This window comes from Gavialis gangeticus, unplaced genomic scaffold, assembly GCF_001723915.1.
Source record: "Gavialis gangeticus isolate Ggan-Ray unplaced genomic scaffold, GavGan_comp1, whole genome shotgun sequence".
Lineage (NCBI taxonomy): Eukaryota > Metazoa > Chordata > Crocodylia > Gavialidae > Gavialis > Gavialis gangeticus.
In genome coordinates, this window is record NW_017729025.1 from 145,186,282 (window position 1) to 145,201,786 (window position 15,505).

General features: G+C 42.1%; 1 protein-coding gene across 2 annotated transcripts in view; it reads left to right on the forward strand.

Moving 5' to 3' along the window:
* OSBPL5 (oxysterol binding protein like 5) overlaps window positions 1–15,505 on the forward strand; it is a 270,342-nt gene that overhangs the window by 188,869 nt on the left and 65,968 nt on the right. For both annotated transcript variants that reach the window (XM_019519707.1, XM_019519708.1), the window contains 3 exons: window positions 478–579; window positions 1,811–2,014; window positions 10,427–10,511. In XM_019519707.1, the coding sequence (XP_019375252.1) occupies window positions 478–579; window positions 1,811–2,014; window positions 10,427–10,511 (391 nt within the window). The remainder of the gene's footprint in view (window positions 1–477; window positions 580–1,810; window positions 2,015–10,426; window positions 10,512–15,505) is intronic.

Below are 15,505 nucleotides of genomic sequence, written 5' to 3' on the forward strand. Positions count from 1 at the left end.
CTCAATCCCCCCTAAACTACCCTGTGGACCCACTAGCCTCTCAGTTCTGCCCTCCCCTTCCCCTCCCCTGACTTACCTTAGATCAGGCTCCCAGTACCTATCTAATCACTGCATTAGATTGGGTGGCCATTTTTAACCTGACTTAGCTTCTCAAACTTCTCAGGGTAATAGCACTACACACCCTTAGTAATGCTTAATTAGTAAAACCAAACCAAACAAGATAAAGTACTTTTTCTGCTGAAACTCCACGGAAGTTCATATTTACATTTATCTCAGCTGCTTGTAAAGGACCAGCTACAATTTAGTCACCAAAGCATGCACCTTTCATTTCCAGGGAGACTGTACAATGCCTGGTTTGAGGCAATTGGTGCATAGCTGCCTCAGATGTATAGTAGAAGTGGTCTTTCCTCTCCAAGTGTAACACAGAAAAAGAACATGTTTTACAGCAGCTGTTTTTCCCCCTCCATTCTGAAACAGGTACAGAAGAAGAACTACAGACAGGAAAAGAAACGAGCCACCAAACAGCTCTTCAGTGCTTTGAAGGATCCCAGTGTTGTGATCATGGCAGATTGGCTGAAGGTATTTAATGCAAAGTACTGTTCATAAACCTGTAGGAATAAGGGAGAAAATGCTTCAGGATTTGTACTCGGGAATGGATAAAGGTCATCCTTGAATGTCTGCTGTAAGAAGAAAGTTGTAGAGAATGGAAAATCCCAACTTAATTGGTACTTCAAGGGGCTAATGATCTAAATTGCCTTGTATGAAGGTTAGGAGAATGAAAGGCTGTGGTATGAAGGTTAGGAGAATGAAAGAGGAGCCAGGTCTGAGCTATTGCCTTGGAAAAAAACTGACAATATTTCTTCATCCTTTCTTCTTCCTGGCAAGGAGATGCTGTTTCTTCCTGTAGATGTGTTTTATATTTTAGCTAAGAGAGAAGGGATTATATAGGGACAGTGATTGTTTGAAAGCAGGAAGATGCAAGATATTTCTTTGGCATTTGGAGGTGCAGCGGGTTGGATTGTAAATTGACACAGAACAGAACAAAATTGATTGGACCAGTTGACAGCTGTAACTTCTGGTTGTGCAAAGATGTGGCAATTTATCATTGGTTCCTGACACTTACACCTAGCAGGACAAACATTTAGATTGAAGTTCTGCAATGAGATAGGGGAAGGTTACTTCCCATTTTTGTACAGGTATGATTTATTAGGGGGGTATCTCAATCTGTATGTGCATTCCTGATACACATTTAGGATTGGCTGCCCTTTCTGTAATACCTGCCCATTTTCAAATACTTATGAAGCCAAGATTTCTAATTGTAATATTTTTGGAGAGAAAAAGCCATTGATTTCAGGAAAAAAAATAGGATGTAGGGTTATAACAAGTATAAAGATTGATTACTGTCAGTTATAGGGGGGAGTGCATGGTGTAGTAGAGAACCAAAGCTAACAACAATGTATTTGTATGCCGCTTTAAGTTTTTAAGCTCTCTTAATATTGATCTTTGTGGACAAAAAGTTCAAGAGTTTGAAGCGTCGAAACGTTTCAGCTTGGCAACAAGTAGCATTTATGTCTCGTACAGGTCAAATCAAATCAGTTAAATGCCAGGGGCTAGACTGATATACTGGCTCATGTGGAATAGTAGTTTTTCTCCATAAGTATTACTAAAGCAATTAAACTGTGGAGTACTGGGCATGCTGGCATGAATGAAGTTGTTAGAATTTGGCTTGGTGTGAAGCATGTGTTTTGAAAACATTTGAATACTTGATTTAAGGATCAACAATCAAACTGTTTGCTTGCTTTCCCTGCAGATCCGTGGGACTCTGAAAAGCTGGACCAAGCTGTGGTGTGTTCTGAAACCAGGCGTGCTATTGATTTACAAAACGCCAAAGACTGGGCAGTGGGTAGGCACCATCCTACTCCATTCCTGTGAGCTGATCGAAAGACCCTCCAAAAAGGATGGCTTCTGTTTTAAACTCTTCCACCCTTTGGATCAGTCCATCTGGGCTGTGAAGGTAACCACTAAGCTAAGCTGAAATATTTCCCCCTAGATCTTCTAACACAGGGAGTCCTGTGCTGTGGGAAAGATGCAGGATGCCAGGAGTCTGCAAGAGCCACTGTCATTTCATAATAAACAAGTTTAAGGGAGCCTTTGGCTTTGTTTTAATCTTTTTTTGTCTAAATACCAGACCAAAGAATGTGGAGTCGGTCATTGGGGTTGATTTGTATAAGGTTGAAATGCTTGGTGGATAACTACACAGCTGTAACTTAAGAGAGGGAAACCAGCATGTAGACACTAGCAAAAGGCCCTTGGGGGTGAGATGTAGATGACTATGGCAGAAGTTCCTAATAGACAAGGAGGGCTTGACCCATCAACTAGCACTTCTTGAAGTAGCCTTAACAAAGCCTAGACAGCATAGAGCAAAGGCCAGTTCTGCAGTGGCAAAGTGAGGTAGATTGAATGATTTGATCACTTCTCAAATTCATTCTACCCTTCAGTGCTGGAAAAGTCATGTGCCGTTTGAACCCTGACTCTTCTACAAAATACGTGTTGTTACCTCTTGGCTAGGTACTTCATTCCTTTCTGTTTCCATTCCCTGTCTAGCAAATGAAGTTAGTAATTCCTTTCTCCTGCCTTACATAGTTTTTGTGTTTAATTTTTAAGCTCCTGGATGCCGGGCGACTCTCTGACCAGAGTCAGAATCTTGGCTGACGGCTGTAGGTGCTGTCGTAATGCAAATAACAAGTATTTTCACCCTCCTGAAAGAAACTGATTTTGAAATATACTTATTTTTAAATAAGTTGTGGCACTTATCTTCTGGGGTCTCTTTTCCCCAAGGAAAGACCCAAAAAAGCTCATCTGACCTTAGCTGCAATTAATGAGGAAGATCCCACCAGCTCCTGGCAAACTTTGAGTAACATCTGTTTGATGCCTGAAGGAACAGCACTTAATTAGCCTTGAAATGTGTTCCACCATTAAAAATAGCAACTGTGCAGAGTTATTGCAAGATAATATTTCATAGAAAATGTATACTAGTACAAACAAAGCACTGCTGATTGCCATCCTGCTGCAAAGGGGCCAACATAGCAGAGCAGCCTGGAAGGATTCATACACTTAGGACAGGGACAGGCAATTATTTTGGGCAGAGGGCCGCTTACTGAGTTTCAGCAAGCCATCGAGGGCCACATGACAGGTAGCCCAGGGCAGATTAATATTCACTTCCTAAATTTTTAGGGGCCCCGCGAGCCGGATAGAATGGCCTGGCAGGCTGCATCTGGCCCCCGGGCTGCATTTTGCCCACCACTGGCTTAGGATGATGCTTCAGTTGGATGTTGGGGAAGTTGATGTTGACCCACCTGTTGTGGAGCCTCCTGAAATTTGAGTCCAGGGTGGATGGTTTTGTGAGAGACTCTTGTACCAAAGAGTCTGGTTAAAATAGAAGACAAGGTAGTCTTATTTGCAGTGAGCAGCACTGTATGTCATGAGTAATAGTAGTGAAGTCAGTGGGAACTCATCAGAATAAATCTCTTAAACCTTGGGAATCCAGAATAGGTAGAGGGCACCATTTAAATGGTCTTCAAAAATAAATGGGTGTTTCTTTCAAATAATTGTTGAGGAAACAAGTACTCTTTCCTTACAGTGTTTTTAACCTAGCTGCAGTCTGTGTCCTGATGGTTTTTCACTGTGTTGTCCCAAAGGTTTGCTGCCACTTTGGGGGGTTTTTCAGCCCTTGAAATTCTGGTTGTTTCTGATTCGGAGCATGCACCCAAGAAAGCTGTCAAGTATGCTCTGTCTATCACCATAATTCATTTTGACTTTAACAAATCAACTGAATTCTAAAAAGCAGAGTCAGGGAAAATGATAATAAAGGAGTGAAGGTTAGGAATTGGAAGCATCTTGTTTTTCCTTCAGTGCTATTTAGCCAGAAAGAAAAGAAAATGTTGTGGGTATGCAATTGTACACAGAGGAGTGGAATAAAGGGATTTTCCTGAAAAGTTTTGTGGACTACAGAAAATCTTAAGACATCTTGGTTTTAAGGTTAAATACTACTGAATTGCTTCAACTGAATGTTGGGGAAGTTGCTATTGAACCACCTGTTGGGAAGCCTCCTGAAATTTGAGTTGGATGGTTTTGAGCGAGAACGCTTTCAGCCATAAAGTGAATACCAAAAGCACATCAGGAAGAATTTGTCCAGTGAGCTGTTCGATGTCAAAGAGCTGTCTGCACTCTGACAGCAGTTTAATGCTGAAGCTGCCAAAAATACAATTTCATTTGTATGTCTTTTCACTGTCTGCTTTTAAGGCAACCAATGCCAGACTTGCAGATCTAAATCCCATTTTAGTTTAATGGTGCAAAAGCCCATGTTTCATGAAGTAGAGATTAACCTATGTTGGAACAAAGTTATTGGCTGTAATATAAGAATCCAACATATGGCTGAGAATATCAACTGCCATTAAAATAAAACCAATCCATGGTATATCTATATTAGAGGTTTTTGTGGCCTTGCTTCAACTAGTGTCAGCTGGTTGGGTTTTTTTCATAGATTTCATAGACATTTGGGCTGGAAGAGACCTTGGAAGATCACTGAGTCCAGCCCCCTGCCCCAGGGGCAGGGAGTCAGCTGGGGTCACAGGATCCCAGCAAGATAAGCATCCAATTTTCTCTTGAAGGTATTCAAAGTAGGTGCTTGAACCATCTCCAATGGCAGGCTATTTCAGACCTTGGGGGCTCAGACAGTAAAGAAATTCTTCCTTATGTACAGCCTGAAATGGTCTTGCAGAAGTTTATAACCGTTCAACCTTTTTATTTGTTTTGGGTTTTTCTTCAATTGGAGTTAAGGGACACAGCTATAATCTGGAACCTAAGCTTGATGCTTCGCAAACATTTGGTCAAAAACCACAAATTTTTGGGCCTAACTTAAGACTCTGCCATAAACCCTCACATAAATGTTTGTCAAGTATCATGTCTATGCCAGGATTTATAGTAATTTTAGCCAACTCCATTTGATGGGGAGCCTTTTAACTTGAGTTAAAACAGAATCCAGCTCTTAGGTGCATGTCAAGTAATTACCCATAGAGGTAGAGAGAAACACCACTGCTTTTAATATCCTCAATAACATTAGTGTGTTTAATTTCTAAATGTTAGTGTAAATCATACTTTAAGTGTACCAAGTGACTTCTATTAACTTTTTTTTTCCTATAAAAGTGACTGGTTTCCACAGGGCTGCTTTGCTGATGGTTAGGGGAGACTGTTTTACACAGCTCCACAGCCTTCTCTAAAGTGCTTGTTTTCATCTGCTACAAGGTTGCTGCTGCTTCCCAACAACAATAAATTGGGCAATTTTTTTCTTTTTGTCTTTGAAAGGTGCTAGGTAGACCTCTATTGAACCTCAAATCCACTCCCAGTAGCATAAACAGAGAACCATCTCTAACCTAGGAAGGAAGTTTTGGCTCTGTTCCATGTAATACTCATGCTCTTTCTGCAAAAATTTTTCAAGGTACCAGGCAGCGCTAGAATGGTAATTATTTTGGGGTTTTTGGATACCTACCCACTTGTTTCACAATGTGGACTGGTGACTTTCAGGTATATGAAAATCTTTTTCAGTTTTTCACCTGAGTTTTCTTGCATCCTAGAGATTTTTGTTGTTGACTTCAGTTTACTTTAGTATGTATCCAGCAGAGAACTCTGGGTGGGTACCAGTAAAATTTGAAATCCAAAAAGTGTAAAATAAAGGGTCTTTTCTTCCTTGTAGTTTTTTTCCTTTAAATCAAGTGACAGAACTTCTACCATTTCTCTTGACAACTTCATTAGGAACGCTTTCCTAATATCCAGTTAAAATATTTTTGCTCATTTTCTTTTCTTCCATTGGAAAAGTATGGGCCATAGTTTGCCGACCCATGATTTCTGTTATGTTGTTAATGAGCTGCTTTTTCTTTCTTTTTTTTCAAGACAAGCAAAGTTAGAAACTTCTAAATGGCTTACTTCCCTGCATACATCAACACATCTCAAACTTTTTTGAGTCTTTCAGTAATGGGAGGTCTCATTCCCTACCTGGAGTGGCAACACAAATCTGATCCTTTTTTCTTTATAACCACAGACATGTCTGTGGTTAAGAACACATGTCAATATGAGTGACACACAGACTTCGCTTTACTTTTAGTTATATTATCTGAGACAGAAAATGAGGTCTCATACAGATATTCAATTTGTCTTAGAGTTGCTGCTGTCCCAGGAGAAACCACAAATGTACAGACATTCAGACTTTTTCTCCCGGAGTAAAAATGGCTGTTCCAGGAGAAAAATAACTTGGGAGCAATCAGGGTTAAATCACTTGGAGGAGAGTTTCTCCTGGGAGATCAAATGTCTGTACATACTGTGGCTTCTTTCAGAAGACAGTATAATCCTCCAGGATTTCCCCTCCCCTTCCCTACCACAGGTGACTCTTTTTACTGCTCACTGGACTCTACTGCTCTGTAGAACACATCCCCTTCACAATCCCCACAGTGTGCTAGTGTGCTACAGGAAAACACAGGCTGACTGAGGGCAGTCTGGGCCAGTTAATTGGGACTGCCCAATTACACTACTGCCCTATATCTCCAGCATGAGCACTGGTGTCTTCTGACTCTGGAGGGGCCACCAGCAGCCAATCACTGACTGGTTGGGGGGGTCCCCCAGCAGCCGACCCCAGAGGTGGCAAAACCAGAAGTGCTGCTGGTGCTTCTTGGGGGGAGGGGAGCATATCCCTACCCCCACTGCCCCCTCTGTGTCACCTATGGTTTCCAGGCAAACTAAAGGAGCCTGCAGAGCACATTGAGATGTGTGCACAGGGCCCCTCCTTGACTACACAGTGACAGCACTCCAATCTCTCCACTCTTCAGGGCCTCAGTATTTGAATGTCCGTACTTGAGGCTCTGGGTAAAATGTTTCTTTACCAATAGAACAAACCTGGGAGGATTCTCCCAGATTACTTGAATCTATGTACACATCCTGGGATTGGGGCCCTGCTGTGCTAGGCTTTGCATGTATATTTTAATAGAAATGACCACTGTCTTGGAGTGCTTCTAATCTAAGTAGATGATATCTTCAAAGGATAGGGAAAATAACAAAAAAAGGTAGCTGAGTTTTCAGACATGGCACTTCATTTTTTTTTTCTTGTTTTATTTTCATAGAAAATGGCCCCTTTTACCTCTTGGTATAGGCCTGTGGGGAAAAAGCCTTCCTCCTGTGTAATCATGGACAACTGCTTGATTATGTCTGCTTGACAGAGTTATTTGGTCATTAGTAATTTTTTTCATACTTTACAAGATTTTAAGAGACATTTGATGTCCCATGTACTTAGTAATTTTAATATTGCTTCTGCATCAGTCAGTCCTGTGATTTCCCATAATAAAGCAGATTTCAGTCTGCACTGAAAATCAATTTGGCAGTAGTTTCCTACATCCAAATAGAGTTGATTGTGCCCTTCAAAGCCTGATTCAACTGAAAACTAGTGAAAGGAGAACTGCCACAAGGAAGGCTACCTGATCACATTAATATCAATAAAAACACCTTGAGCTGCTCTACTGTGGGCCAATGACCAAATCCCAGATCTTGTGGAGTATTAAATCTCCATACCAAAGTTTTTAGTGTCTAACTCTCTAGTGCCTCATGAAAGCAGAGTGGAGGGGAGAGATGTTTACTCTGGCTCTCCCTGCTTTGGTGAGTAATGAGGATTTCTAGCTCCCCTGGCAGAAGAAGAAAATAAACTGAATTGCTACAGAGCCTGAAAGTCTCTGGTACTAGAAAGTAGGTCAGAGAGACAGATTCTCCTGAGCAACATATGTGCCTGATGAAATGTAATTCTACATGTCACCCATTCTGATCTTCCTTTTCTTCCTATTCCTGTCCTGCCCAGCAGGGCTTAACACCTCTGGTAACTTTACAGTCCACCTGCCAGGCACTCATGCAGAGGAGCCATTCACAACACCAACCAGAGATGGTGAATTCATCTACTTTGTCATTGTAATATTGCTTCTGCATTAAAACTGGGTGGGCCCATGCAAACAATTTGTGCCAGTTTTTTTGTGTGTGTGATTGAGTAGGAGACTGACATGAAGTCTTACATCAGGCAGGACATCAAGAGGTGCCTGCACAAACCAAGAAACCTATATCCATGTGCTAAAACAGGTTTGTGTGCAAACCTTTATAGTAAATGAAGGTTTAATGTAGCCCAGGGGCGGGCAATTATTTTGGGCAGAGGGCCGCTTACTGAGTTTTGGCAAGCCATTGAGGGCTGCATAACAGGCAGCCTGAGGCAGATAAATATTAATTTTCTAAATTTTTAGTGGCCCCGCGGGCCAAATAGAATGACATGGCAGGCCACATCCAGCCCGTGGGCCGCATTTTGCCTGCCCCTGATGTAGCCACAGAGAGAGAGTGGCTTTAGCTCAAATACAGGCTAGGATAAAGAGCTGCCGAAGTCAATGGTGTCTCCTACCACACAAGGGCTAACTAACTTGTTAGTTTGTTTTCAAAGCAAATCTATTTTTTTTTCCCCCTGTTCCTTTGCAATGTGACTTATAGTGTACTCATGCATCAGGAAAGAACTAAGCATTGTGGGTGTCACTTTGGAGAGGGAAGAAAGGAAGGAAACCTCCCCACTTCCTTGAGCTAGATTTTGTCTTGTTGCCTAGACAAGATGGGAAATGTAGCCTCAAAATTCAGCCCCCTTTCATACCTGTGTGCAGATGGACAGTATTCTTTGCACCTGTGCTCACTAGAAGGCAGGGACTGCTTCCTCTTGAGTACCTCTGAGATTCAAGATGCCCTAAAATGGACAAGGAATCACAGATGGATTAGGTACCTCCCACCCCAGCAATGAAGATTGTTGATACTCTTCCTTGCGCAGCACTGAACTGAAATGGATTCAGCTGACATATAGACTTTCTGGGTATCTTTCCCTGATCAGATCAGTGTGGGGTTATCTGTAAGACAGTTATTCACCTCTTGACTGAAGATGGCAAGCTTATGGCACATTTATTTTATTTATTTATTTATTTATTTTTAAACAACGCTTCCCTGTGTCCCTGTGGTGATTTGTCATGTTGGGTCTCCCAGGATCAGTATCCCTGGAAGGACATAAAACTAATATGTGAAGCGAGAGAGAGGCTAGACTACAGAGTAATTGGTTATACAGTGAAGCTTTGAATCCTTCTAGTTCAGCCTTGAAACTATCATGGAAGTTGGGTTGATTTTTGTTTCTTTGTTTGTTTTGGGGGTTTTGGGGGGGGGCAGGTGTTTTGTTTTTTGTTTTGTTTTTTTTGGTTGGTTGCTTTTTATTTGTTTGTTTTCAGGAGGGTTTGTGGAAATGAAGACTTCCTCTTCACTTCAGTTCTGGCCCTTTTTCTAAAGCAGCCATTGAAATGCCGTGTACTGAACTGAGTAATACCATGTACGTGAAGTGCACACAGAGGAAGGATCTAGGTTATTAGCCTGCATTAGGTTTCTCCCTTTCTCCTGACTTTCAAGATTATCAACCTGTAACACTGATGGAAAGAGGAGGAAGCAGCCAACCAGGGGAAAGGGGGTAATGCAATGAAAGCTATTTACAAGCATCAGCAGGGCAAACTAAATAATTAAGAGCCAGCAGCTTAGATGGGGCCAGTCTCCTGGAAATGTGAAAGCCACCACATGAGGTGCGAGTGCCACCTGCTGTTTTGTTTTGGTTTGGGTTTTTTTCTGTTGATGGAGAAAATTGGGAGAAGGAGGTTGTGGTTTTTTTCCGCTGACCTCACAAAGTTTTTCTCACAAACTCGGAGTAGGTGCTGAGCTGAAAAGTCCTCCAGCGTTGTAAGAAGACAGTAATTGCACATGTTTCTCTATACTTGTTCAGTAACCTCAGAAACAAAAAATTGTGGGGTTATAAACCAGTCTCTGGGCAAAGAAAATAGGTTGGGCTGGAACAGGTTTGTCATCTTATTACTGCTGTGGAAATGCAACAGTAATATTCTGGTTGCTATCAAAGCTCTCTAAGGGCTCCTATGCATTTGCAGGGAGGCTGCTCCAGTGTGCTTTAATTACAGCACATTGAAGCAATCTCGATTAATCGAGTCTGCTGGAGCATGGTAATTACTGCGCTCCGGGTCACATGCATTCTAGCTTTAGTTCAAAGTGCCCCACGGCCATTTTTCAGCATGGGGATGCTGATGCATGTGGCGCTCTTGGTGCTTTTTAATTAGCATGGATCTCAGAGCTACACTAATTATAGCCCCTCCTCTCACCAGTCCCCACCCCCGCTCTAGAGCATGTCTATAAACCACTTAAAATGTTCTTTTTCCTCCTCCTTCCTTGAGCGCACACTGCCCTTGTAAAGTAAAAATATGTGGAATGGTAACATGCATCTCCTTGCCTGACCCTTTTTTTCCCCCTTTTTTATCTATGACTCTAGGGGCCAAAAGGAGAGAATGTGGGTTCAATCACTCAGCCTCTACCCAGCAGCTACTTGATCTTCAGAGCAGCCTCTGAATCAGACGGTGAGTGCTGTCTACATCTCCAATCTTTCTCCTCTTCCATAGATCATCAGGATGGATTGTGAGCAAGACTTGGGCATTGGGATTTTGAGAATATCTTCTGCATGCTCTCCTTCTTAATGTCCTTAAAGAAAATTGAGCACGTAAGCACACAAAAGAAGGTTGGCCTCATAGTTCAGGCAGTAGGCTGGGGCCTAAATGAAATTAGTTCCTGGCTCTGTTGCAGTCTTTCCATGTGAGCTTATATAAGGGATTTAATCTCTGTGCTGCAGTTAGAATAAGCCTAATACTGTTTTCTGCTATTCTTGTCTAAAATTAGATAGTAAGCTCTTTGATGCCATACTCTCATGCTATGGTGGCATGCATATTAGTCACTTAACAATGTCATTTCTTGAAGTACCACTGTAATACAAGCAATATGCTCCTCTAGTAAAGGAAGAAAAACCATCTGAAGTGACTAAAAGATTTAGAATCCATTACAATTAATTTTGCAGTCATTACTCTTCTAAACTTTGTTCTGCAACAAGTCATACCCCATTGGGTTTATATCTGTGCAGATATTTGTCTGCATTAGCACAGCATCCAGTACAGACTCATTAGAGTTACTAGCACCCTGTTTCATAGTTTGGAGGATATTTCATCTTTAATTCCTCTAAAACAAAACACGGGTGAGAAGAAATGTGTGTACTACAGTAAAAGGTAAATAGATTTGTGTGGGACCCCATGACTAAATTATGGGCATCTTTACACATGCTTTGGGGTGAAGGAGGGGGGACACTCATTCAACAAGCTTTAGTTGAAGTGCCCCTGCTGCCGTTTTGAAGCACGGGACACTGAATGTATGTGATGTGGAGGCTGCTGGAGCATGCTAATTTGCACATGTCAGAGCAGATTTCTGGCACATGTATAAGTGCTCTATATGCCCAATTTCTCTCCATCTGGATAAAGCTGAACATTATGGCTGAGAGTTTCTTTTGGAAACTTGTAAGGGAACTAGGAAGCCAGGTTTTTTTGGCTTTTCAGTTTTTTAAAAGGCAGCATCCATGTTGTTAAACCAGGGAGCACAAAGATATGTGGCTTCTGCCACACAGGCATCAGCCTGACCCTAAGTGTGTCTACACTGAGTCATAGCTGTGCTTCAGACATCTCTAGGTGAGAGTGTGGCTCGTTGAACATCTACCTTTCTCAGTTGATTAGCCATAATATGAAGTCTTGAAGGTAGAGGAAAAAACCTTAAATCCCCAAGCAGCCAGAAGATGAAGGGAGTTGAATGTGGGATGAGGAAGGGATTATCCCCTGCATGAGATTAGCAGAGATCTTGAGAGAATCAATGGAGCTTTAGGAGAGGATCTTGTGTTAGCCTCATGCAGTTGTTTCCCATCTGAACCATTTCCTCATTTCAGGAGACTTGGTCCCACATGCATCCCTTTTTTATGGATAGTCATTCAACATCTTGCTCCCTATCTTATTACCATCTCCCTAAATACTCATTTAGGCAAGGACCTAAAAGAGAAAATGTGTAACGATGCATGGGGGCCGGTGGGGAGACGACTCCCCAGTGCCAATTCTTATCCTGAATAGTGTCCCAGGTTAGAGTTGTAACTTTTGCAAGTTGCTATCCCTGACACCACATCTGGCTGCTTTAACTGGAATTCGCAACACTGTGAGAAGTGAATTTAGGTCAATGTGTGGGAAATATGCCAGCTTGATATGTGAGAGTGTCTTTGACCCTAACTACTACAGAAGGTGAAAATATTGCTATTTTTTTTAAGCAGCTAAGAAACTTAAAACATATTTTCATTCCAGTTGGCCTTCAAAATAACATCATTCTTTTTCCTACCAAATTCACAATTGTTCCTGATGGCATGCCCTTTGTGGAGTGGGTAAAAACTGTCCAAGTGACCTTGCATGCACTTTGGGTCTCATTCAAAATTCCCTTGAAGTTGCTGAAATCTCTGAAAAGACTTCCACTAGGCTTGGGTTAGAAGGGCTTTCTGGCTTTCAGGTCATCTTAATCCACGCCAGTAGCTGGCAAATAGGAAGAACATGGAGGGAATGCTGAGGCTGTCAAATGCATCTCTGGTTTAGCAGTTGGCAGGAAATGGTATACGAGCAAATCTAGGGAAAGTGTTTCAGGGGTCTGGTTTTGTTTTTTGTTTGTTTTTTTTCTGGGTTTGGGCCTACTAGTGTATTTACTCAAATATAAGACAATTCCAAATATGACACAACCCCCTTTCCCCCAATAACTAGACATTTGATGCCTCATCTACTTAGTAATTTTAATATTGCTTCTGCATCAGTCAGTCCTGGAATTTCCCATAATAAAGCAGATTTCAGTCTGTGCACTGAAAATCCATGTGGCAGTAGTTTCCTACATCCAACTATTTGATAGTGCCCTCCAAAGCCCGATTCAGCTGAAAACTAGTGAAAGGAGAACTGCCACAAGGAAGGCTACCTGATCACATTAATGTCAATAAAAACACCTTGAGCTGCTCTGCTGTGAGTCGATGACCAAATCCCAGATCTTGTGGAATATTAAATCTCCATTTAGATGTTTCTAGCGTCTAACTCTCTAGTGCCTCTTGAAAGCGGAGTGGAGGGAAGAGATGCTTACCTTGGACAATTTATAAATGTGTTTGTAGTTGTCCAGGTATAGAATCTAATTATTGGAAGTTTGCCTTGAATTTGTCCCCCTCCCACTGCTGCATCAGGAAAAATAAATCCCGGGTGGGTCAGACAGCCCCCTTGCATTCTCTTCCTTGCAGCCCCTTTCCACCCCACTCCCTTACTGTCGGACCCTGCTTGAAAACACTGACTTGGGAAAAACATGCCCATAATAATTTTGCTTATAGACAAACTACTATGAATATCCATAGACTTAGTTCATCCAAAATTGATGTTTTCCCTTTTTTGAAACTACTGCAACTTTTAGCACATGTATTCCATAAACACACTTTTAAGCAATGCTTGTATACCTGCTGATGCATAGTGCAAACTAGGTACATCTGCATGAAACACTAACTGCACAGAAGCATGCCATGCAAAGCCCAAGCTAATATGTTAGTTTAACAGACATCTAGTGTCTGTAAAAACTCATGTTCCAACACTACTGTGTAGTAGCACCAGTTACTACACACTGCTTTAGTACTTGGTTTTGCAAGTACATGTAGATAGACCCATATGCATATTAGTCCAAAGCCAAAAGGCTCGTGATTCATTGCATTGTTCATTGGGCTGAGCCACAGCACAGTCCACAGTGTGTCAAGTCATGCTCACCCCAGAGCCCAGCATTGCTCAGTATGTGTGTGTACTCCAGATACTCCTCCCTCCTCACAAAGGATCTACAATGCTAATTAGACCCCACTCATGACTGGAACTGGATGTTCTTGTCCATGAGTTCTGGGATCCTCCAAAAAATGTATATGCGGATGAGGCACCCGGCAACCTGGTCCACCTCCATCTTACGGAGGGTGGGGCCACACTAATCGTATGTGACAGGCTGAGAGAGGGGGTGACAGAGGGATTCTGGGTGAACTGTTTGAGGCTCCATTTGGTGATTGTTGCCAGACACTTAAAGTTGGTGAAGAAACAGGAATAATTGGAAATGGGGAAAGAAAGGCTCAACTCAGCTATGGGAGTGAAGAAGTAGAATTGCAGTCAAAATAGTGGCTCAGCATGACTTGAAAAATAACTGGGGGGAATTGGCACTACCATATATCTCATTCAGTTGGGCTGCAAGAGCCTGTCCTTGTTGTAGGTTCCCATCAGGGCGGTGGGTGGGGTACAGGTATGGAGATGGGTGTGCAAATACGCGGCATGAACTGTGTAACAGGTTTTTAGTGTGCTTTGATCTGCCAAGTGAACCACAGGGGCCACTTGGCAGAGTGGTGGAGGTGTGTGTGTATGTATGTGTGTGTGTATATATACATCTTGCAAAAAAAATCAATACATTTGCCCAATGTGGCACATTTTATAGTCATACACAGTGTTGGCTGCATTTAATCAGCTTCATAGTTAGTTTCCATTACTGAGCACATGCTGCTTTTGGCAGTAGTCTGATGATGGACAATGTATTTAATGAGGCTTCCATGTATGCAAATGTAAGACAAGGACCACCCCCCCCCGCCCGCACCTGACCCCCATGCTTATGCGGGGGAGAGGGGTTTGTCTTATATTCAAGTAAATATGGTATTATTGCCTCCACTGCCACCTCCTCCATCCCTTCCTTCTTGGGCAAAGAGTTTGTGTGGAAAGCCCTTCTCAATAGCGACAACTTGTACTACAATGAAAGCTAGGCAGAATTCAAATAAAGAATTATGCAAGGTTTTTTGAGCAGAATGCTCCCTGCCTTGCAAAACTCTGTAAAAATGAAATAAAAGATTAATAGAAAATGAATAGAATTCTGCCTTGCTGCCAATGTCTAGAAAAACATTGATGGATAGGTTAGGATAGTCTTTTAAGTATCAACTGTCAAAGCATTTCAAGCCTGGGTCAGACAGGATAGGATTGTTCTGTTCCTCTATTGTACAGGCAACCTATTGGCTGGTTAGGTAATTGAATACCAGTAGTAACTGTCTGTCAACCCAAATTTCCTAAACTGCCATTTCCTTAGTGATCACTGGAACCTGCCATTCCATTAACTTAATTAGAAAATGTACAATGTGATTGGTGCAGGCAGTGCATGTGTGTGAATGTTAGAGGATGGAATTTGCTGCCACCCAGTAACCACTTACTTCTTAGCATGCTGGATGAACTGTTTTGAATATGTGACTGAAACTTATAGACCAAGCAAGATCACAGTAGTGTGGCCACATGTCATCTTGGTGCACTTCTTACTCCTGGCACTGTTGCGAGCCCTCTCTATAAATCAGAGCAGCCTTGTAGCTACTCTAATCTTCACCTGCTAGGGACATCCTACAAGAGGCCTAAGCAGCTCAGAGTGCAACACAGCCCCAGCTGTGCCCTTTCCCTCTGGAACATGTGCAGTAGGTTTCAAT